The sequence below is a fragment of the Schistocerca americana genome, chromosome 5, assembly GCF_021461395.2.
Source record: "Schistocerca americana isolate TAMUIC-IGC-003095 chromosome 5, iqSchAmer2.1, whole genome shotgun sequence".
Classification (NCBI taxonomy): domain Eukaryota; kingdom Metazoa; phylum Arthropoda; class Insecta; order Orthoptera; family Acrididae; genus Schistocerca; species Schistocerca americana.
The window spans coordinates 364,802,078-364,828,247 of NC_060123.1; the positions used below are offsets into that span (position 1 = coordinate 364,802,078).

Below are 26,170 nucleotides of genomic sequence, written 5' to 3' on the forward strand. Positions count from 1 at the left end.
ATTTAATTACTGTATAAAACATTGTTTTACATAATGCTGCAGAAAAGGTCTTTAGTTCCTTTTCTCCCCTTTCTGTAACTATTTGAATATTGTACTGAAACTAAAACCCTCTGTAAACTTTGATGAAGCCAACTGTATGAAAAATACTGAAAGGCTAATAAAAATATTCTATTCTATTCAACTTCACAGTGTCTTCATGATTCAGGTGCATGTGTTAGCTGAGCTGTATATCGTACCATGAGTTTTTTCTTAATTTATTTTGATCTTATTTGAGAGGTACCAATGCTTAGTCTTTCCACAAAGAATGTCCAGTTCCAGTACCGGCTGGGTACAATTACTTCCTTTGGTCATCAGGAACTTGTAGTGTGTGACCATCTACATCTATGTCTATTCTCTGCAAACCACTGTGAAGTGTATGGCAGGGGGTACAGCCCATTGTACCACTTATTGGGCTTTGTCCCAATTCCATTCACATATGGAATATGGGAAGAATGGGTGTTTAAATGCCTCTGCGCATGCTGTAATCAATATAATCTTGTCCTCATGATCCCTATGTGAGCGACACATAGGAGGTTGTAGTATATTCCTTGAGTCATCATTTAAAGCCTGTTCTTGAAATTATGTAAGTAGGATGCCTCAGTATAATTTATGTCTATCTTCAAGAGTCTGCTAGTTCAGTTTCTTCAGCATCTTTGTGACACTCTCCCACAGGTCAGACAATCCTATAACCATTCATGCTGTCATTCTCTACATGTTTTCAATATCCCTTGTTATTTCCATGTGGTACGTGTCCCACATACTTGAGCAATATTCTAGGACGGGTCTCACAAGTTATTTGTAAGCAATCTCCTGTGTAGATTGATTGCATTTTCCCAGTATATTACTAATATACCCTAGCATATCACTAGCTTTACACACGACTGGGCCTATGTGATCGTTCCATTTCATACAACTACATAGTGTGATATCAACATATTTTTAGAAGTTGGCCGATTCCCGCAGAGACTCAATGACACTATGGTCATAGGATATTATGTTTTTCCATTGTATGAAAACGTTTCTGAACATTCAAACCAAGCTTCCAGTCTTTGCACCACTTTGAAAGCCTATCAAGATCTGACTGAATATTTATGCACCTTCTTTCAGATATTGCTTCATTATAGATATCTGCATCATTTGCAAAAATCTTAGGTTACTATTAATATTGTCTGCAAAGTCTTTAATATACAACATGAACAGCAAGGCTACCGGCAAACTTCCCTGCAGCATAAAGTTACATCTACATCTTGATTTAAATCATTTACAAAACTGAGTGAAAGAGATGCACTATGACAGATGGCAGTCCACGTTGTATGTTCTAGTTCTGAAATTTTGCTTTGGACTGAAACATTGTTTCTTAAGTACAGAACGCATCCTACTTTATAACAGTTGATTATGTAGGGATGAAGTCTTACACAAGGAAGACTAGCACAAAGTGCTTCATCTGGCCAACCTTCGGACTAAAGACCACAACAGCAATGGCAATATTAAAGGATGACTACTGAAATGCGTATTACCAATTTATTTTATATTCATCAGACAAACACGTTTCGCATAGTTACATTGCATTTGCCGGTTACGAAGTTATGATTCTCGTAACTAATTGTAGAATAGCTAACAACTCTTAAGAGCTTGGCTAGCGAACGTACTGATCTGTGGGTATGGCTTGTGGTATTTTAGCCTGCCGGCGATCTTTAATGTTGCCCGGACCGTTCTACTGGGAGATGTAATTTTATGCCCATGGATTAAAGCTTCTTGGATCCTTAGAAAACGCATTAATTTCTGTAAACACTACAGCTCTGGAATCAACAGAACATTTAGTGTTCTACATGAATATTCAAATTCAATTCAGTTACACTAGGGCTATACATCCGTCCTCTCCTTGGGAGACGTTGCATCTTTCAAAGAAACCGCCACGTAAGAATCAATATCTTTGAAATAACAAGCTGTTGAAGGAAGAGACGCCATTAGAAATGTGTAACTTTTTTTACACTTCTTGCAACTCTTCTAAATATTCAGAACAAAGTTTTCGCTGCGCTGATCCAAAGATCTTTCAATTCCTGTAGGCAAAATATATCTTCTTTAAGTACAGTAGAGCATTGGTTGGCTACAGCAATCAGCTTTCTCCGGTATGTTGGTTACCCTGTGGTGTTGAAGACAGTGCCCGTTTGTCGCAGCTTCGCAACTATTTTGTTTCGATCTTCTTTTGTGCAATATATACTTCCACAAAAGACAATTGAGCATCATATCAACGTATTTATAAAAACACAAGTAAGTACATATGTGAAAAAGAGAACCCAACATGTATGTCCCGCAATTTCAGTAAGATGGGCTATTGAACAGCTTCACATCTTTAAAGTTAATTACGTTTCCTGCGATACACGTAGGAAGTACATTCCTCTTATAATTCACCACAATGCTGAGAAGGCCCATAAATAAATTGCATTAGGACATGGAAGAGCTATTGATTCTCTACCTGCTTGATACCCAGTTTTAAAACAAAGAACGTAATGTGAACGGTATAATATGCCATGATTTTTAACGGTCAAATTCCGAAATGCAAAACAAAAAACTTGAAAGGGGGTATAAAAACGTTATATTTCAATGAACTAAGGCTAATATGATGATGTAGATAGTAAACCCAAACGTAATTTAAAACGCAGTTTGCAGGGTGATGAAATTATTTTGCATAATTCTCACTTCCACTACAGTTTGTATTTCCTCCTACAGAACAAATGACGAACATGTTTATTTGTTGGACTTGCGAATGTGTTTTGTTGCACTGGATACCGAAATGCGGCCTTTTGAAGTTTCTGAGGAACGGACATCGTTGCTGAAAAGTATTGACTGATAATAAGACTCATTATGTTTTACGTAGTGGAACGCACTGAGCGTTGCAATACTGAAAACTTGCTACCCATGGTGAACATCACTCCAAAACACTACAGCCTTTCCCTTGCATAATACGATGATTTGTTTCTCCGCACTGTTTACGGCTGAGAAAATACTTTTGACTACTGGTTTAGTTGCAACCATGGTTTAATTGATACGCCATGGTCAGCACAAAACAGCATGTCTATCATTAAATATTGATTCCGTCTTCATATTTCCACCGATAAAACCCATGATTAAACATTATAGTCTATTTGTCGCACTGATAGTTCATACTACCAATCATCGAAACTTTTAGTAACCATAAATAAATGTTTGCATTTCAATAGCTTAAAAGACTAATCCATCGTTCCTAGTCATTAACTTATAATCCCGTCTTGAGAAAGATATGATGCGGGAAAAGTCAGGTATGCAGCCACTACAAAACAATATAATTGAACACACTGGAAACACTAGGCAGAGACCCGGGTTCGAATTCCGGCCTTGGTGCAAATTTTCATTCGTCACTGCAGTCAGCAAATGTATACATCATAATGTCATAGATGTTTGAGACTTGAAAAGTCCTCTGGAACCATATACTTTCATTTGATTAGTTAAAAGACTGGAAAAATATGACTTACTACTAGACATGAGCGCCTTTGCAATTACTACTATTACCTATAATGTGATTAAATACTTTGTTAAAAGTTAGCTGTCTAGACTCCAAATATGGAGCGAAAATATGCAAGTATGCTTTTTGTGTGAAGATTTCATCAGATTGAGCAAATTATATTTTTGTCAGTAGTCAACAATGGTTCAATTCTAATGTGCTGCTCATTTGGGCATCAATACATTTTACAACTGAACTTTTATGTACTCACAGATGTGTAAATTATTAATTTGTAGTTATATAATTTGTATTGTGTAGAACTGACAGTTGAGCTGTTGGCTGCAAAGCAGTTTTAAGCCTTTTGTATGACTAGTGTTACATTTCAGAAACAGTATCGCTGTCCGACAGCTAACATGACTTTCTGAAAAGTTCAAGATCTTTTGTGTTTCATTTCTTTAAGTAAGAGAAGGGAGCATATCAGTTAACAAACCATATAGGTTCTCACTGACCATTGTTTTATTCAATTAGACATGCATGTAATCACAGTCATAAAATATGAATAGTACCGTCTTGTTTTTCATTTAGTTCAGCAAATTAATATCCCTCATAACTTCATTAGCTGAATCTACTCAAAGAATGAGCTGTAGTCACACATGAAAAAGAAGTTAAAGTGCATGGCAGTGTATGTGGTGGTGTTCTGAATTTAGAAGACTTTGTAGTAGTCTACCATGCCCAACAATCATACTAGCTGCTGTTTAAAACAATCATGCTATAGTGGGGTGCATGTAAGGAGGTGGCAGTGTGATGCATTCTGCTCAGAGAGAGACTGAAAATACTTTGTGGCGGTGCCAGTGTGCTCTCTGTGGGCGGTACCAGTCTGATCGCTATGTCTTTCTCATGCCTCACACTCCAGCTGTTGCCTACCCTGATAACCTTCAATTCAGGGATGAGTGCTACACCCTGCCATTGTTTCTGCTAGCAGAATTTATCTGCTTGGAAAACTATCACTGTCACTTTTTAATACAGTATCACTTTGTAACCCAGTGGCTCAATAACCTCTCAATGCATGAACTAAAATGAACAACAAGTGTAAATGTTCTACATGCATCTGCATGTGCTACAAGCAGATGCAGCAGAGTGGCACTACTGGCTGGAGCATCAGGTGCTATTATGTTCGTTACCACTGCGCATTGCCCTCCCGCCTGTCTTGTGTACAAACTACTATAGCTGATATGTATTAAATCTGGTTTTACAGCAACCAGTAGGGTATTTAAATATGATATCATTGGGTTAAGTGGACTGAAAGTAGACCTGATCATGGAGGTGCCAGAATTACTGTAATTTTATTTGTTGAAAATTCTTCAACATGGGTCTGAAAACAAGATTTCACAATGAACAATATTAAATTCACACACAGAAGCTTATCGAAATTATTTGTTAGAACATACACAGGCCTAATGCTTCTTTGATAGTTAAGAATGAGCTTACAACATAGACTGATTCCCTGCCCTGTGTCAGATGAATGGCTGATGCAGTTGCTGCTAAACAGGTTCATATTGTATGTTGGAAAGTTTCATAACTGACTGGTTGGGCTGTTAGGCCAGTGTCAGAATTTTTAGCTGATTAAATAAAAGTTTATGTGAATTTCATGAATTTATCACAGCAAGTACTTTCTGTAAGGCTTGCTTTTGAATTACAAGTATTCTTCATGATGTTGTAGGGCTGACACGTTCAGCTGTATTTATATGGTTTTGTTTTATAGGCAATCAATTTTGCAGTTAAATTGTACCATGTTCAGGCTCCTGAATTCAGTAAACGTATTTTGTCATAACTGTACAAAACTCACTATCAGTAGTTACTTTTAAAACTGATTGTAAATTAATTCCATTAAACTAAAACAATTCCGCTTTTAGAGTGTACAAGTGACTAGCAAAAGTGTTAAAACTTTATCAAAACAAAAGAGCTATGTATAGTGTGTTACCAATGACAGTGCAGTGTACTCTAGGTGCTCGGTTATGAAGATATCCTTCATTTGTGGAGTGCTATGTATACAGGTTTACTCTCACTTGTTACTTGTTCACTTACTAGGTTATTGAGGCAAAGTGGGTGGAACATGGTAAATAGCTGTATGCAATCTATTACACTACAAATATTGACTTTACCACACACTGATAATTTAACTCTGTGTGTGTGTGTGTGTGTGTGTGTGTGTGTGTGTGTGTGTGTGTGTGAACTACAAAAGAAGCAAGAGTGGCAGGTAGTTGTCTCCTTTCAGCTTTCAGTTTCAACATGAAAAAGATTAATATGCACTGTACTATAATACCATTTCAGTTCTAGATTATATTTCCAAATTTAATATATTAACTCCTCACAGTACATAATACTTGGATTCTTGAGGTTAACACCTTCTCTCTTCGTTTTTATCCTCATTTATATTCATATGTCTTAATGGAAAACTAGATTCAAATTGATGTAATAATGTATTCAAAGAGGAATGGTCATGTACAATATCTGCATGCTTCGTGGATCTCTCTCCACTGTATAGTAATTTTAACATATTATACCACAGTTCACGATATTTTTAGTATAACTGTTAATATTACATAAACAATCTGTAGTCATGGAAAATTTGAATAAAGAGTTGGGCATTTCAGCTTTTGCTTTCCTGCCTTCAATTTCAGTTCCTGTCTCATTCACTAGGCACTGGATACTAACTTTGGTGCCACTAACAGCCTTTATATACGACCACAATTTCTTTGTGTTTTGTGAAATATCATTTGACGGTATTCAGTTATGGTAGTCATCAAAGGCATTACATATTGCTCTCTTGACACCCAAACGTGTTTCAGTCACCTTCTCTTTATGTATAGTCCTACACTTGTTTTACACTTATTATGCACTAATCTCTGTTTCTTTAGAAGTTTCTTTACAGTTCCTCTACACCATGGAGGATCTCTCCCATTATGAAATGTTCCGCTGGGCATATATCTGTCCAGTGCATGGTCAATAATCTTAAGACATAGTTCCTCTGCATACTCCTGCCCTGTGCTGAAAGTGTAAAATTCCTCTATGAGCTATGACACTACTGTGTTTTTTTTTATCTAGTTTGTTGAACATATATATATCTTTCTGCTTGTTTTAGCTGTCCTTTGTACTTTGGTAATTATTGGTGCCACAATCACGTCATGGTCACTGATCCCAGTTTCGATGTGGATGTCCTAAGAGAGGTACAATATATTTCTATCATGAGTAGGGTTCCTAACTATCTGTTCAAGGTAGGTTTCAGAGTTTCACAGGATGTATTATAACACCCACCACGATCAACTATCTGGTCTAGTTAGGTAGTTTTCAAAGAAGGTATTTAGTAATGTTACACAGGATGTCTTCTCGTGCTCACCACTAACAAAACTGTAAATTTCCCCAATTAACTGTTGGATGATTAAAGTGTCCAATGGTGATAATAGTATGTTGGGGGAACTTATGTTCAAGTGAACTGAGGTTTTCTCTAAAGTTTTTGGTTCATCAGGAGATGAGTCTGGTGGGTGATGGAAGAATCCAATTATCGTTTTAGGCATATCCTCATGCTGAGTTTTGCGCAGTGTCACAGGCAGCTTCAACTTCTATCATGATGGATTTGAGTTTCCTGTCTACTGCAACAAATACACTGTCTTTGTTTCCCATTTGCCTATACTTTCGATATACAAATAAATTTTTCCCCAAAAATCTCACAGCTATCAAATTTCATGAGCACTTCAAACCCTGGCACTTTGTTGCGAATGCTTCAGTAGTTTCCTATTAGGATGTTAATAGTGTCAGCTGTGGTAGGCATTTCTTTTGGTCTTGCACGGATACTTGTGGATTTACTACAGCTATCATTATCTGGATTGGATGGAGAGTCGCCTAATCTAAAAAAGCCTTGTGTCCACCCCACACACAGTCAGCTACCTGAGTGGCAACTGATGAGTAGTCCACACCTGACCTATTCAAGAGGGCTGTACAGTTCTCTACCTTATGCCGCAAACACAGCACAGGCAAATCTTAAATATGTGAAGGACTATCAAAGTACTGTAGACAGAATGGACATTCCTGGTGTACAAGTATTTTCTGTTTGAAGCAAAGTGTCATTTTCAGGTGGTGCACACAGATTTTGGTGGTTACTATAGAGACTCCAAACTGTGTACCCTACAAGCTATTTTCTGGAACTGTTAAACAACAACACAAACTACCAAAGTTATAATAAAACCATTCACTGAAAAACCTGTTAATAGGTATTTATCAGTGAACAGAGGGAGACAGCGCTGAGGTATTTTCTGGCATGATTTAAGTAATCTGAATTGTTGTGTATATATATATACCCAGAAAGTCTTCTCTTGTTTTTTTCATCTTTTTTTATTTTTTTATTTATTTATTATTTTTCTTTTTTTCTTTTTTTTTTCAGTCTGTCCAACACATGGCATGCTACATTTTCAGGGAATGTGAGATGTAGGGGGGGGGGGGGGGCTATACCCATTTTTTCTGAGATCCAATCAGTTTTAATACAACACAGTAAGTCTTTCAATTTTACTGGAGGGACCGATATGGGACCTACATTTCAGATAATTTTTTCAGAGTTTTCTTCTGACCTTCCCAGAAATGGTACCAGTATACAGAACGTATGCAATTCTAGATACGTCTTCACTGGTATCGATTAACTGTTCTTTTTCAAAGCTTTCTTTGGGTGTCTGAGTTCTAAAAGGAATTTCTCCATGATGGTTAATGATGGCTTGTAGCATAAACATGGATGGACTTCTTGCATACTAAATTTTATGATTTAAAATAGATCCATCCAAGTAAAAAATTCATGAAGGAAAGAACAAGTGGGTTAGCTAGCTGTTCTCAGTGGTTTGGTTGAGCAGCGGATAGGTTCCTGGGACATTGTGTACTTTTCCGCTGTTTAGATCAAATAGGCTGCTCTACTGAATTATATCTTTGTAGCCAGCTCCTATCATAAATCATAAAATATTTTCAATTGGGAAAAATAGAACCAATATACAGGGTGTATTAAAACACATACAATGAATTTTATTTTTTGATGAACAGGAGACCCAAAAAATTTGTGTGTGTGTGTGGCGGGGAGGGGGGGGGGTTGTGTGTGTGTGTGTGTGTGTGTGTGTGTGTGTGTGTTCAATATACCCCCTTTTTTGTTCTCACACCAAAGCGAGCATGTCTTGAGTTACAGCTTCCACAGCTGCTGTTATGCGATGTTGCAGTTCATTCATTGTTTTTGGTAACGAAGGCACATCAACAGTCTTTTATAAACCTCCACAAAAAATAATCACATACAGTGAGATCGGGTGACCATGGAGCCCAGTAATGTAAGGATGAATCATTTGGTCCAGTGTGACTGATCCATTGTTCAGTAATCCTTTGATTTAAAAATTCCCACACTTGCAGATGCCAATGTGGCGGTGCCCCATGCTGGTGATAAATGAAGTCATTCAAATCAGTCTCCAACTCATATCGGCCTGTGTACTTCCTGTAACAATGTTCTCGACAAAGAGAAAAAATGGGCCCTGCACCTTTTCCCATGATACTTCAGGAAACACACAATATTTTGGAGAGTCCCCTCTTGTGTTGTACAACTTCATGTGGTTGTTCTGTACCCCATATTCTCACACTATGATAGTTCACCTTTCCAATTAAATGGAATGTTGTCTCTTCACTAAATACTGAGCATGGAAGAAACCTGTCATCCTCCATCTTGCTGAGAATGGAATTACATAACTTCACACACTGTTGTTTGTCACCTCCACAAAGATCTTGTAGCTGAATTTTGTATGGTTTCATCAATGCAACACACACCAGATGGACATCGAGGGCATGTTGAGCTGCATGATGAACAGCTTTCTGTGGACTCCTTGTAAAAATATGGTGCATGCGTTCGGCATCTGTGTCAGACACTTGGGGACAGCCCGGCGATTTGCTTTTACACAAACAACCTGTTTGCCATTGTCTAATGCTTTGTGCTGTAGGAGGATCCACATCATAACTAATACAAACATCACGCAGAACAGTTATTACTAACCTGCACTGTGCAAAATGTAGAACGCAAAACGCTTTCTGTTGTCTCGACAACATTTTTAATAGAACTGAAGTTGACACACACTGCTGCTACCTAACAGGAACCATGTAAAACTCGAGATTTTGCTCTTTCCAACTGTACGATGTTCACGCACGTATCTCAAATAGTGTAATACTTATGATTTTTTAAAATTGGATGATTCTTTTTGATACACCCCACATGTCTGTTCAGACTGTGTAGCAGCATGAACATAAAAATGAAAGACGTGCACAGTATTGAAAGCGTTTACTTTCTATATTCGGAACAATAAATCATTTTGGTAAGTTTCATAACTGACACAGCTTAATTCAAATATCTTTGAATTAACTGTATCAACTGGATGTTAGAGAATTTGCTGTTGCCTCCAATTTCTGGAGAATGGTTGACATTCAGCTGCTGATAAGAAAAGATACAAGCAGCAGTGTGAGATTTTAAAAATATATTATTATATAAATGTGGACAGTAAATAACACAGAGACGAAAATAGAAGCTTTTGAAGTGTGATGTTACAGGAGAATGCTGAAGATAAAATGGTTAGATTGTGTAATAATGGAAAAGGTATTTCATGAAATAAAGCAGATCTTTATGGCTCAAGTTGACAAAATGTTTCTGAAGAATAGTTCATTTCATTATGGAGGTAAGCCGGGGGGAGAGGGAAAGACAAAAGGATGTGGGCTTTACATCCTTTCGGTCTTTCCCTCTCCTTCCCTGTTTCCTGATGAAGCAACCGTTGGTTGCGAAAGCTTGAATTTTGTGTGAATGTTTGTGTTTGTTTGTGTGTCTATCGACCTGCCAGCACTTTTGTTTGGTAAGTCACATCATCTTTGTTTTTAGATAAACTTTATAATTAATTACATTTAATGACTATTGTGACTGGATGGACAACATAATAAATAAAGGGAAAAGTAATGCTGGCCTGGAGTATTTAATAAACTAAATTGTACAATGTGTAAAACCAAAAGTGTGGCTTTACAGAAAGTTGGGATTGATCAGGCAGACCCCACTAATTCACAGCCAGTCTTGACTCTCTGTCACCTATTCAAGTAATTGGAAAAAAGTTATACTGAACAAAATATTGGAAATGTAGACTATATCATCATTAAACAGGATTTTGCTCCAGAAAATTATGCTGTGTGTGAGAGAATGGTTACAAGTGAGGACAAATTACAGGTCATTATTGCTTACTACACTTCATCCAATGTCTACTGCAAAATAGGTGATTTGTAGTCACCTGACAAACTTGTAAATTCAATGCAGAATTCAGAAGAAGGGTCTTCATGAAGACAGTGTGCTAACTCCATGGCTATACAGTATCTACACTGATGACAATCCAGTTAAAATGAACTCAAGAGCTTCAGTTTATGTCAAAGGCACAATATTCCTGCTCAAGGAAGTATGTTTGAGGATGTGAAGAAGAAATGTTGGCTACAGCCCTCGAAGACCTGGCAGACCACCATGATAACAATCACCTAAAACCTAATCCAACCAAAACAGAGCTGTGCATTTCACCTGAGTAATGGACAAGCTAGAAGGAAGTTGGATGTAATGTGGAGAGGAAAACAAGTGGAACATTGTGACATTCCTAAGTATTTCAAGAGTAACACAGTGCCACACATCACTTTCAAAGTCAGTATGAGAACATTAAACTCAAAGTCTGCAGCTGAAATAATATTAACAGAAGCTTACCAACAGTACACTGGCGGAACAACCAAATGTTGTATGTACATCTGCTCCAACTCAATGCTTTTCCCTGGCAGAATACAATATGTGAGAACTCCGCAAATGTCATATAGGTTGACACTGCTCTCGTGAGGTAGACTGCATCTTAACAGATTGCCTATGAACAATACTAGGTTACTAACTCTACCATCTTGTACACACAGTATCCCCTAATGTTAAACAATCAGTGGCAAAGCTAAATAAGAGAAAGTAGATTGATCAGCCCAGACATTCCACATTTGAAAGTGAGCACAACTTCCAACTGCATCATTTCCTTTCACTCGTTAAACAGAACTCTGGTAAAACAAGACACCTGGAAGATGTATTCAGAGCCTAAGGGAAGAGCCTGCTGCTGTTTCCAACCACCTTACCAGACGTGAAAGACCTTGAATAGCCTGTAAACTGAAATATGTCATTTCTGTGACATGTTGGGAAACATTACTCAAGATGCAATCTTTGAATGTGGAAAGCTTAAATATGTAGTACATCTATTGGTCTGTTTGAAGATACCTGTATTTTAGGAATCAAGACTTACAAATTCTGCACCTCAAAATCAATACATCATGTAGAAGCCACCTCTAAACGTATTGTAAATACTCTGTAAATAACTTTTTGTACTGTCCGGGGTACAAAAATAAACACAAAAAACTGAAAGTTTACAATCAGTGTACAGTACCAGCTTTGGCTTATAGCAGCAATATATCGACTTTAAATGTGGAAACCATTCAGAAACTGACAGATCCTCAGTGGAAATGGAGAGCTGCATAATGGAAATTATTTGGGGATAGGGGAAAACAAACAAATAGATCAGAGAACAGATGAGAATGTAAGATATGATGAGGACTGTAATGCAAATGAATTGGAGATGGGTGGAATATGTAGCCAGTTAAACAGTTGGTATGTTGGTGAAGAAATTTATTGGGTGAATTCCAAGTAACAAGGGGATCCTAGGCAACAGCTTAATGGAACCAAGTTTATTCCTAGAGAAAATACTGGGGACCAGTGCGGATATGTGTAGCAGGAGAACATAATGTATGGAAAAGCATAGAGGAAGCTTGACAATCATGATCTAATAGATACTCGAGTCTTATGAATTAGTGACAATGGGGATTATTTTTAACAATAATTTACTCATAACTAAACCATTATTGAATCACTTTGATTTTTACCCCCTTCAGGAGGTAATTGCCTCCATGTTCAACACAATGAGTGAGTGGCAGTATTTTAGGTTATTCATAAACAATGAAGTTTCAGGCACCTCTTTAAGGAGTTAAGCACTTTAACTTCCAACCAATTTTTGGTCCATACATTCTATAATGAACTTCTTATAACTATTCCATCACAGTTCAAATGAAAGTATCCATAATTGTTGTGCTAGCTTGTCGCTCAGAAAGGTGATGTAATGTGTACTTTTTTCTTTTTAAGTTGGTCTGGGAGCTCAGTTAACTTTAAAACCAAGTTCCACAAATCAGTTAGTGCTGTTATTAAAGTAAAGTCACTTTTACTACTCTATACGAACATTGGAAAATAGTCAACATGTTTCCATGGATGTAAAAATGGGTTATGTTCAGCAACTAGGACACTGAATCATTTCTCACCACATTGCACTTTCGTACTTAAAGCAATTGGCTATGGAACATATAACTTAGATTGATGACACCTTTGTCCACTCAGAAATGTCTTTTGCTAATACCACACACAAAATATACTTTTGTAAAATGTACCATCCAATCTCACCACTATGAGTACATTTCACTGAAGGTTTATCAAAAATATAAATAAAATTAGCTTTGATTCATGAAACTGTGGCTATTGGGTCCGTTACATAATTTAAAATTTAGGAATGTCATTATTTACAACAGATGGAAAATAATTACCATTTCTATAGTCAGTTGAAATACTGAAATGTTTTAAGATGGGCACATCTTGTGTATGCAGACAATGTCATACATGGGGCAACCACAGCTATGACTAGTCATTACAGTTTTGTATAGTTTATGAAACAAGTAAATTGTACAGATGCAATAATTTCAAGTGATCAAAGACTGATAAGATACAGGAAAAAAGTGCACACAAAGATAGAAAGAAACAATATCTTCATACAGGAAATCGTAAATGTAGATTTTGATAATTTATTTATGAATAGAGCTGTTGTACACCAGCTTAAATTTAGAAATTTATGCTTACACCAACAGAGAAGAATCGGGTCAAAATTTGACAAAGATGGGATCAGGTGCAAATGTAACTAAGGGGGGGGGGGGGGGGGGGGGGGGAAGAAAATCGAATGGAACAAACTAACTATTAAAAGGCAACTGAGGTTTGTTCAGTAAACATAAACTGGAGCATTGCAAAATATGTAAAACTGAATGCAAAACTTCAGGCCTGTGTCTGTGAGGTTCTGAGCAGGTATAATGAAAACAATAAGAATATGATTGAAACAAAATAGAGACTTATGTTTAGTAGACATCGCATTTGATACATTAAAACAGCAGGTGGTACAGTAACTAATAATGGATACAAAAGCATTTGGTGATTTCATTAAATGTTTATGTAGTGCAAGATAAAAATCAAAAACCCAGATAATTAATAATTAAAACAATGACATTTCAGAGGAAATGGCATACGAGATGTGTAAAGCCATTACAGGAAAGGCACCGGTGGATGATAGTGCTTCCATTAGAAATGATTAAGGATCAAGAAAAGAACAAACTAGCTTTAGAAGTGGATATAGGCCAACAGACTGTTTGCTAGTTCCAGTTAAATAGGACAGCTTGTGTGTTATACAATACAAACACTTCCGTGCTATTCATCTTCAAGTGTTTCTAGTCTACAACATCCTGTTCTAAATGTAAATGCTGCTATAGTTGTACATGAAATTGCTAATTTTAGGGCTATTTTAAAACAAGGAGAATCATTCCTTGTCTCTCAAGTTTGTCTTAAAAAATAGTCGAGTGAACACATTTCCTTGGTGATAAACACACAGCTAGTTGTCAAAATATCGCTGTACTATAAGATTCACGTTAACATTTGGGTAATGAATGAAAATTGTAATATGAACAGGTAAAGGTTTTTAAGTGCAAATTTAAAAGATGTTTTTGGTGAAGGTGACTGAAAGTTTCAGGTCATTTGATTGATGGTTGTTATATTTTCTTCTCTTTTAAAAAGGAAGACATCATAAGTTCTGCAAGCTGTTTGAACTGACCAGATAAAGCGGTATTTTTCGTTAAAAGTACTTAAAAATTTTACCAAAATAGTTTGCAATTCTGTGGAAGTAAAAAGGGGGGGGGGGGGGGGGTGAGGGGACAGAGTCTGCAGAACAGCATTTATTGCTGTCCAGTATTATTTATCGCAAAGTGTCGGAAAGTGATTGAATTTGATTGGCTATATAACTAATTCAGATCAATGCAACAAATGTTTGTATGCAATGTTTTTGATATTTTACTTCACTGAAAACTTTTTAACTGGGAATTTTGGAATTACTGATTCATTTCTGTGTTAAAATTATTGAAGAAACCTACAACACATTTAAGAAAACATGTAAACACATTTGTCAAAAAGTTCAATTTTTTTTGGTCAGCATATGTGGATCAACAACCCAAGAAATGTTCATGAAAGAAATCAATGGAAGTGAAGTATTATGCTGATTCACTGATGAGACTACTGACAACTCTTGGAATACAGTATATCAAAGCAAATACTGATGTTAGCTTTACAATAAAAGAATAGTTCATAGACTTCGTTAGGTAAATTAATTTTATGCAGAAAGAGTGGTAGAAACTTACTGGTTTTGGCTTTGAATGGGTTCAGGCTGTTTGGTAAAAGACACAAAAGGTGCATATTTTTGTTGTGCTCCCAGCTAATAAAGATAGTATTTTGTGCTCTCACCAGTATGCCAAAAATGACGAATACTATCTAAACAACAAAGCAGGTAATCATTTTGAGGGGACAATCCCAGTGCTAAAAGGAATGAGTTCTAAACATTCCAGGTCTGAAACGAAATTATCTTAAAAATACACGACTATGTAATTGTTTTATAAAAATTGTGTACATCAAGGAACCTCAAAGTATTCTTTCCACTGACAAGAAAAACTGGAAAGAGTTACCCATAGCAACATAACCACTAATGTTCATCAGGTATGTGTATCATACCCCAATATTGTTGACATCCTGAGCAATTTGTAACTTGATTTTTTTTTTCCATGTGCTCAGCGGAATCAGAAGGCAGATTTTCTGAAATTTCCAAAAAGTTTTTTTGTGGGTTGTATTCCAATGCAAAAAACGCCTGCCAAGACAAATTCAAGTTTCTAGCACATTTATGGCTGCTCCTCCTGCATACTACAGAGTAGCTTTTCATCATGATGAAATTGAAAATGTCAAAAGCCTATGTAGTAATAAAGAAGTCAAACATGAAGGGGTAATAATAATGAAGTAGTACTGACAAATATCAAGGATCGATTTGACAAAGCTCTGCATGATCTGATGGGGGATGGGGGGAGGAGAAGATAGATATTGACAATATACTAGCAGAATTAATAAAAAATGTTTGAGAAAATGTGAAGAATTCCTAGTTCAGCATTATTGTACACTATTGTGAGAAAGAAAAAATTCATGAAAACTTCTATAAGAATAAACCAACTGGCTTTCTGAACAACTGAAAAAAGATGGAATATATGTGAAAAGGGAAATGCAATGCCCAGTCTCGATAAAGGGAGGGTTAGTGAAAGAAATGGAAAAAAATAACAATATCAGGTCAGATGAACAGAGGGTAATTTCACTAACAGCAGAAATTGAGTAATGCTAGTAGAATTCATCAGAGACAGGAAAGTAGAGTAAGGGATTAAGTTACTATGAAAAGTTCAAAAAGGTAGTGTGAGTAATCCACTAAATTACAGGCCCATATTGTTAACGTCGATATGTAGCAGGATTTTGGAACATATCTTGTGTTCGAACATTTTGAATTACCTCGAAGATAACTGACTATTGACACACAGTCAACATGGCTTTAGAAAACATTGTTCCTGTGAAACACAACTAGCTCTTTACTGACATGAAGTGTGGAGTGCTACTGACAAGGGATTTCAGATCGATTCCATATCTCTGGATTTCCGGAAGGCTTTTGACACTGTACCACACAAGCGGCTCGTATTGAAATTGCGTGCTTATGGAATATCATCTCAGTTATGTGACTGGATTTGTGATTTCCTGTCAGAGAGGTCACAGTTCATAGTAATTGACTGAAAGTCATCGAGCAAAACAGAAGTGATTTCTGGCATTCCCCAAGGTAGTGTTATAGGTCCTTTGCTGTTCCTTACCTAAAAAACGATTTGGGAGACAATCTGAGCAGCCGTTTTCGGTTGTTTGCAGATGATGCTGTCATTTATCGACTAATAAAGTCATCAAAACAAAGTGCAAAACGATTTAGAATAAATATCTGAATGGTGCGAAAAGTGGCAGTTGACCCTGAATAACGAAAAGTGTGAGGTCATCCACATGAGTGCTAAAAGGAACTCATTAAACTTCGGTTACATGATAAATCAGTCTAATCTAAAAGCCGTAAATTCAACTAAATACCTAGGTATTACAATTACAAACAACTTCAATTGGAAGGAACACATAGAAAATGTTGTGGGGAAGGCTAACCAAAGACTGCATCTTATTGGCAGGACACTTGTGAAAAATGTAACAGACTTACTAAGGAGACTGCCTACACTACGCTTATCCATCCTCTTTTAGAATACTATTGCGCGGTGTGGGATCCTTACCAGATAGGACTGACGGAGTATATCGAAAAAGTTCAAAGAAAGGCAGCACGTTTTGTATTATTGCGAAATATGGGAAAGATTGTTACAGAAATGATACAGGATTTGGGCTGGAAATCGTTAAAAGAAAGGCGTTTTTCATTGCGACGGAATCTTCTCACAAAATTCCAATCACCAACTTTCTCCTCCGAATGTGAAAATATTTTGTTGACACCGACCTACATAGGGAGGAACGATCACCACGATAAAATAAGGGAAATAAGAGCTCGTACGGAAAGATATAGGTGTTCATTCTTTCTGCGTGCTATACGAGACTGGAATAATAGAGAATTGTGAAGGTGGTTCGATGAACCCTCTGCCAGGCACTTAAATGTGATTTGCAGAGTATCCATGTAGATGTAGATAGATAAGATTATTCTAATCAGAATCAACAATTTATCATCATCAGTAGTTGAGGTATTTAATGTCATAATCAGAAGATGAAGAGACAGAGAAAATATGTGGGTATATTGGTGAATAATTCTGTACGGAAAGAGAAATGATAATGTAATATTCAAGGAGCATTGGAACACGGTAGTAGAGGAAGGAAAGAAGAAAGAGAGAAAGAGATATGGGACAGTATGGGCTTTGTAGTATCTACCACAAAATATCTAGTAGCAACTATCCAGAGCAGCCTTTAGTGGAACGACCATATAAAACAAACAGTAGAAAAAGCAGATGCCAGACTGAGAGTTATTGGAAGAATTGTAAGGAAATGTAGCTAATCCTTGAAGGAAGTGGCTTAAAACGTACTTGTTCAAGTGATCCTTGAGTATTGTTCGTCAATATAGGATCTTTCCCAGGAATGATAGCAGGGACAGGAAGATCCAACAGAGGGTGGTGTATTTTGTCATGGGATCATTTAGTCAGCGCAAGAGTGTTACCAACCAATCAACCAACCAAGCGCCATTGGTAGATGTTACAAGACCGACATTGGGCATCACGAAGAGGTTTACTACTGAAACTTAGAGAGAGAATCTTCCAGGAAGAATCAGACAGCATATTACTTACTCCCACATACATCTAATGTAATGTCTGCACTGAGAAAATCTGACAGCAGAGCCAATAAAGAGGCTGACTCACAATCTTTCCCCCCATGTGCCATTCACGGGTGAAAAAGGACAGGGGGATCAGTTAGTTGTGCAAGAAGTACCCTCCACCACACACTGTTAGGTGGCTTGTGGAGTGTGATGTAGTTGTAGAAAGAATGAAATACAGGATGCGCAGGGAAACTAAGATGAAATAGCTGCAGGAAAATGCAAAGAAATCAAGAAAGAAATGGTTGTTCGAAGGACTGATTCGACAAACGAGAGCATAGAGACAATGAAACAACCTTCAGCAAAATTCAAAGAAAAGGTGTCAATATGATCAATATCAAGAGTGCAAGAGGAATTCCATTGTTAAACGCAGAGGAGAGAGTAGACAGGTGAAAGGGTGTACTGAAAGCCCATGAGAGGAAGGAACTACCTACTGACGTGATAGAAGAGAAAATGGGGGTCGATATGGATGGCATAGGGGTTCCAGTGCAGAGCTTTACAGAGCTGTGGAAGACATGCAATCAAATAAGACAGAAGGCATAGATAATACTGCTTTGAAATTTTGGAAGCCATTGGGGTATGTGGCGACAAAATGGGTATTCAAGTTGGTTTGTAGAATCTATGAGCTTGGAGGTGTATTGTCAAACTCCAGAAATTATCATCCACCCCATACTAAAGATCAAGGGCAGATAAGTGGAGCAACTATTGCACAATCAGCTTAACAGCTCATTCACCCAAGTTGCGAACGAGAATAATGTACACAAGAATTGAAAATAAAGTTGAGGATAAGCTAGGTGATGATCAGTTTTAGTAAAGGTAAAGGCACCAGAATGGCAGCCCTGAAACTTAAGAAAAAGCAAGACACGGTAGGATTTGTTGACCTCGAAAAAGTGTTTGACAGTATGAAATGGTGCAAGATGTTCAAACTTCTCATAAAATAGATTTTAGCTATACGGAAACAGAGACAATATACAATGTACAAGAACAAAGAGGAATCAATAAGAAGGAAGATCAAGAATGAGGTGCCCAAATTAAAAGGGTTGTACAGCAGGGGTGCAATATTTCTCTCCAACTGTTAAATCTGTGCGTCGAAGAAATGTGTTGGAAATAAGAAAAAGGTTGTGGATAGGGATTAAAATTCAGGGTGAAATGATATCAGCGACAAGATTCACTGATGACACTGCTGGAAGCAAGCAAGGAAGAATTGCAGGATGTACTGAATATAATGAACAATTTGCTGAGCACAGAATATGGATTGAGAATAAATCAAAGAAAGACAAAAGTAATGAAGAGTAGCAGAAATGAAGTCAGTGAGAAAGTTACCATCAAACTTGGGGACCATGGAGAAGATGAAGTAACTCTTCTATCTTGGAAGCAAAATAACATAACGTGAAGCAAGGATGGCATAAAAATCAGGTTGGGATGACAGATGGTGATATGGAAGAGACATGCCATTTGCTAGAAGAGGAACGCAGTAGGGGAAGTTGGAAAATCTCATACCTGCTTTGAACAAGTTGGTGAATCAGTGGGCTGCTAGTAGAAATGTAGAGAAAATACGAGGTGCATTCAAGTTCTAAGGCCTCCGATTTTTTTTCTAATTAACTACTCACCCGAAATCAATGAAACTGGTGTTACTTCTCAACGTAATAACCCTGCAGACGTACACATTTTTCACAACGCTGACGCCATGATTCCATGGCAGCGGCAAAGGCTTCTTTAGGAGTCTGTTTTGACCACTGGAAAATCGCTGAGGCAATAGCAGCACGGCTGGTGAATGTGCGGCCACGGAGAGTGTCTTTCATTATTGGAAAAAGCCAAAAGTCACTAGGAGCCAGGTCAGGTGAGTAGGAAGCATGAGAAATCACTTCAAAGTTGTTATCACGAAGAAACTGTTGCGTAACGTTAGCTCGATGTGCGGGTGCATTGTCTTGGTGAAACAGCACATGCGCAGCCCTTCCCGGACGTTTTTGTTGCAGTGCAGGAAGGAATTTGTTCTTCAAAACATTTTCATAGGATGCACCTGTTACCGTAGTGCCCTTTGGAATGCAATGGGTAAGGATTACGCTCCTGCTGTCCCAGAACATGGACACCATCATTTTTTCAGCACTGGCGGTTACCCGAAATTTTTTTGGTGGCGGTGAATCTGTGTGCTTCCATTGAGCTGACTGGCACTTTGTTTCTGGATTGAAAAATGGCATCCACATCTCATCCATTGTCACAACCGACAAAAAGAAAGTCCCATTCATGCTGTCGTTGCACGTCAACATTGCTTGGCAACATGCCACACGGGCAGCCATGTGGTCGTCCGTCAGCATTCGTGGCACCCACCTGGATGACACATTTCGCATTTTCAGATCGTCATGCAGGATTGTATGCACAGAACCCACAGAAATGCCAACTCTGGAGGCGATCTGTTCAACAGTCATTCGGCGATCCCCCAGAACAATTCTCTCCACTTTCTCGATCATGTCGTCAGACCGGCTTGTGCGAGCCCAAGGTTGTTTCGGTTTGTTGTCACACGATGTTCTGCCTTCATTAAACTGTCGCACCCACGAACGCACTTTCGACACATCCATAACTCCATCACCACATGTCACCATTTTAAGTATTTAAAACAGTTCTCATTCTGGCCGCTGGCGGTAAAATTCCATCTGCCATATGGTGCTGCCATCTCTGGGACGTATTGACAATGAACGCGCCCTCATTTTAAAACAATGCGCATGTTTCTATCTCTTTCCAGTCCGGAGAAAAAAAATCGGAGGCCTTAGAACTTGAATGCACCTCGTAGTACAGGACAAAGGTGGAATGGGATGGGAATGGCAAATGGCAAGAGGGAGATGGAGGACAGGCATAAGAGAAGAGATTTGTTGCAGGGAGAGGTTCCACAAGAGCAATTCAGAAAAGCTGGTCCTGAGATATTTCATACTCCATCAGTGGAACAAACAACCACAGGACCTAAAGACAGCTGCACGTTACTTTCTCCATCTCAAAATAATGACTTTTCTCCTGCATTTCTCGTACAGAACCTTTCCTTCCCTGTTTCCCTCTTATTCCTCTCACCTTTCTCCTCTGTTTCTTCTGCAGCACACTACCTTTTCTCTGTGCATGCATCTTTTTTTTTTCACACTGGAATGACCTTGTCTAATACCCTCCCCTGCTCCACCTCATGCCTATTGTAATCAATGATCCAATTCTTTTCAGAAGAGTGTTAAGTTTAAAGGTTACATTTATGCATATTATGAAAAAAAAATTCAGACACAGTATATTTCATGGATCAATGATAAAGATGACAGTTATCAGGTGAACACATTGAAGATACCACACAGAATCAGATTTCTTGGTTTACAATGAAACATCTAAGCAATGGAGACTATCAGACAGATCAGAGTTCTGATAACCACACATCTCCAAAAGCTGATGCTTTTCAAAACAATCGCTTAAAGTATATCTGGCTTTACTGTGATAAGAAAGGAGCACAAAAACAATAAAATGAAAGATCATAAAAGTCTATAAATGGCTCACTTTAGTGGAGGTAGTTACTGACAGTGTGGAGATGGTACCACTTTATGTAGTTAGGAAAACATATTTACATATACAGTTGTTTGTCAAAATTGTGTTTACCAGTCACAGTACAGGACTGAGAACATTGCTTCAACTTGTTTTGCACTTATTCAGACACCACTAATATATAAATAGCACAATCCTCATACCATTTGAACAACAAGACCTTAGACAACTGTATGATTTTTGCCAGAAAGTCTTCATCCACTTTGAAGTCAAAATATTTTACATTAAAACATGACTACCCCAGCTGAAGGGATTACACAGTAAGCCAGGAAACTGTAATAATCAGCAAGTGAACAACAAGTCAGGTAGTATTTGCTAAAATATTTTCTGAACCCAAACTGGAAGTGACCAAGAAGTTGCCATGATTCAAAAGACCAGACAAGACACTGGTTAACTAATCATTTCATGGTCTTTCCTACTCAGCTCCGAATGGCAACACAGCAATAATCACTTGGCAGCCCTCTGCTGATTTCAGAAAGGAAATGAGGAATGTAGTCCAAGAGATGAGGAAGGCTGTACCTCACAAGAGATTGAACATGGCAAGGAGGATTGTGTTGAATTCTCTGCAAGGTGCAGCAATGCGGTGTATCTGATTTGGTGGTGACCGGTATTATGTCATATCTACAGCAGTGCTGCTGATTCCAGTTCCCACAGAGAGAAGGAACAGTTATGTTGTTTATTGTTGCTCTAGCAAGTGTCAACTGCCCCTCTCAGCAATAGATCTGTGGTGGTGTAATGCCAAATCTTGCATATTGGTTGTGGTTTCTTCTGTGAAAGTGTGTGGTGGTCTGTAGACTTCCACTGTGCATTACACCTATAATGGGACAACTTCCCCTTTTCTTATTATCTGATTTGAGAGGTGAAGGATGAAATGATTGATCAAATTCAGAAATCCATGTCACAATCTGTACTTATTCTGTTTATCATCTCGCTACTTGAAGGGATGCACTTGAAACCTTGCAAAGTAGCACAGCTGATGCTGATTGCTTTGTGGTGAACTTCATTTAAGCAAGGACAGGCAGTAGTATTTTTTGGTGTCCAGAAGACTCTGGACTGTGATAAATCCATTCATGGGCTGTTCAAACACAGTGATGTGGCTCTACAGCATCTAATTAACCTTTCTGTGGACACATTTTGGCAGCTTTATTTCCTTGATCTGCTTCACGTATCCAGAATGAAGATTAGTTATGTGAATGCAAATCAACTAACTCAATTAGGCAAGCTTTCTCCCCATCTGCTCCATGCTCTATGTATGATATTTGTGCCACCTTGCTATGAAGTGGAACATGTCAGCAGGTTTACAAATAGGACAAATTTTTTTGTGAAAGCAAGACTACATGCTCATGATATATGTAGCTGCATATCTTTATGTCTTAAACTACAATAATAACTTGATAAATTAAAACCAACCACATACATACTATCTACTTGAAAATCTATCTTTGGAGTAGGAGTTGTTAAGCAAAAATGATTCACTGTTAAGAGCTGAAGAGCACATCAGGATTTTGATGACTAATTCCTCTGTAATGCTGAAATGTGTCTCAGCCACACATTAAGCTTACACATTTATCAGGCTGTCAGACTCTTGGGGTTGGTGGTTAATAGGGCCCCACACCACATTATTTGCCTTAAAATCCACACAAAGGAGGAGTGGAAGGAAGAGCTATTTGATGAAGCATTGCAGCAACTGCTTGCATGATTGTAATGATGGAGAGAGGTGAGGAGTAGTATTTGCCTGTAATGAATATTGACACACCACCTGTAACCCTCTCCTCACTGAGAAAACCATTTCTGTCAAGGTGTAACTGCCTTTCAAATGAGGTTCTTGAATACAGACACACAAGGGCCACAGTTACTCTTCCCAAATACTAAACCCATTTATTTTCTACTGTACTAGATTAACCATCTTATTGGTGTGATTTGGTTGTGTTGTGCTTCTCGTCTTTCCACCTGCCTGACATGACACTGATGATGTGTGGAATGTTGACTGAGGGGCCAAACAGTTTCTTTGGATAGACTTCAGTGTCCATGCACCCTTTTATTTGGTCCTCATCTGATCTCACTGACACAGCCAGAGAAACATTATCAGGTGGATTTAAATCAGTCTTTTTGTTTTTATACAACTTTATAACAGATTACTCCTTCAAAGCAGATGTTGATGGCTTCATTGTGGCAGAAGCAATGCTTAGTAAGAATGTAATCTTTGGTTGTGGTGTACACCTTTTCTGTAGATTTTGCTGATTGTGTAGAGGATATTTTTTTCATTTCTGTGCACCCGTTATTGCATTTCCAGAGGCAGGTGTTCATGCCCATTTACTAGTGTCTGTGTTGAAGAATATTTTTTGACAATATGTTTTAGGGATCTGATGCAAATGATAACAGAAACAATAGTTTTTGTGTGATAAGTTTTTCTCTCTTCTGGATGTAGAGGGGCATGTGTGAGTTACTAAAAACCACAAACACAAGCCATATCCTTTCTCAAAACATGAGACACACACGTTTTACATGCAAATGTGACATAAATAACATGGTTACTGCAGTTAATCACAGTCTTATTATGTGATAGAACCCTAAATGTGTGTAGTTTCTTTACTGCAGTTTTCTCTTGTATCTATTATCATGTATCTGCCAGAGAAAGGTACCTATTTACATTACACATAGTAGAAGAGAGCAAGCTTGATGCTGCTAGTTAGTGAGAAGGGTAGCAAAGGCATGGAAGCAACTAGCAACGGCACAGAGTCTTCAGTGATAATATTTGAAGTTTCACATGCTATTTATCTGTGACTTGGCATGACATGTCATGGTGCTGTCAGGTGCATTTCAATACCAGCTTGAAAGAGTATACAAAGAGTATATGATGTATGTGCTGTAAACATGTCAGGAAAAGGAGATTGTGCTGCGGCATACATAACAGTTGAATATACAGAACTTTCATTCCTTGCTAATTGATATAAGACCACACAGTGACAGAAGTTTAACTCTCTGAAATCCACAGTGGAAATAAAATTAAATTGTGACAAATTACAATAATTTGTAATTTCAATCAATATGCATAACAGTCGTGGAAAAGCCTGTCATAATATGTATGTATTTAAAGCCATTGAGTCCTCAAGAGTAGTGAGTTCACCGGTATGATTTTATTACTAGCACTAAAAGTAAGGTGAAACTGAAATTTTGTTGAGATTTGCGTTCTATTAAAAAGATTAAACCCAGCGTAATGGTTTGTTAGTGTATTAAATTATTCTAGTGATGATACAATTTCTAAGTAATTCAAAAGGAGATGTATTGCTGTCGCTTAAATAGCCCTTTTAATGACTCTCTGGAGGTATGAATATAGTCTGGGGGTACATATCACACCAATAAATGTGGAAACAGGGCTGTGACAGATTGCTGGAAAAGTTTATTCATGCCATACTTCAGTTTGAGTCTTTTGTAAACTACAGGAAAATATGTCTATCTTATGCTGAACTTCTTTTTTCGTCCTACATTTGAAGTGAGAATTGTAAAAGAATCTAACCTTGCTCCGTGATAACAGTAGCATTCAAACTCTTTTGTACATTTTTTTTTAAGTACAGTGGAAAATAAAAGAAAAGCAATATTAGTTATGCTTTAATATTGGTAAGAGTAAATCCCAATTCAATAAATACTTACTTATCAAGAGAGCTTCTAACGCTGTGCAAAATTATGTTCAGTATAGCTGTGGGTCGTGGTCTAAGCACCACCTCAGGCACAGCAAGCATGGTGTCCACTTGTAAGAAAGCTACATTCCCAGAAAGCATTGCTCTGAAGCTCTCTAAGTTGTGCACCACAAGCCTGGAAAAAGTATTATGTTCATCAGTGTGATAAAATATTGTTAGGGCTTATAATTAAAACAGCAACCAGCCACAAATGTGGTTTGAAAAGATTTATTTGAATCAAACCAGGACCAGTTTTGGATTGCTTACAAGTCCAACTGAGGATGGATTTGTAAGAAATCCAAATCCTCTGGAAGATGGATTTGTAAGAAACCTGAAACTGGTCATGTTTTGATTCAAAGAAACTATACTTATGGGTGGTTGCTTTTTCAATCATAAAACTTATCGTATTACAGCCACTGTTCTTAAAATGTCAATTTTCGATAAAAATTGTTATTTTAGGTTCAACAAGCAGCAAGACACAGCTATGGCTCTCTCTTTTTCTTGGATGCATCACCTGAGCTGCAACTAGGATGCGAGGTGTACATCATGCTAAAATTTGCTGCTCAAATTCGTGTTTACTTACAACATAGTACTTATGTGATCAGCAACATCCCACTGCAAAACTCGTGAACAGAATAACTCCAAGCTTTGATAAGTCAACATGTACCGAAGGTATGGTAAATAATAATATTACTTCAAAAATAATGTTACAGTTTATTTTTATCTTATTTGAATGCAAGCAAATAAATATA

General features: G+C 37.6%; 1 protein-coding gene across 1 annotated transcript in view; it reads left to right on the forward strand.

Moving 5' to 3' along the window:
- The first annotated feature begins 2,183 nt into the window (after positions 1-2,183).
- LOC124615472 (Krueppel homolog 1-like) overlaps positions 2,184-26,170 on the forward strand; it is a 65,094-nt gene continuing 41,107 nt past the window's right edge. The window contains exons 1-2 of the mRNA XM_047143392.1: positions 2,184-2,310; positions 25,878-26,090. Coding sequence (XP_046999348.1) covers positions 26,080-26,090 — 11 coding nt within the window. The 5' untranslated portion in view covers positions 2,184-2,310; positions 25,878-26,079. The remainder of the gene's footprint in view (positions 2,311-25,877; positions 26,091-26,170) is intronic.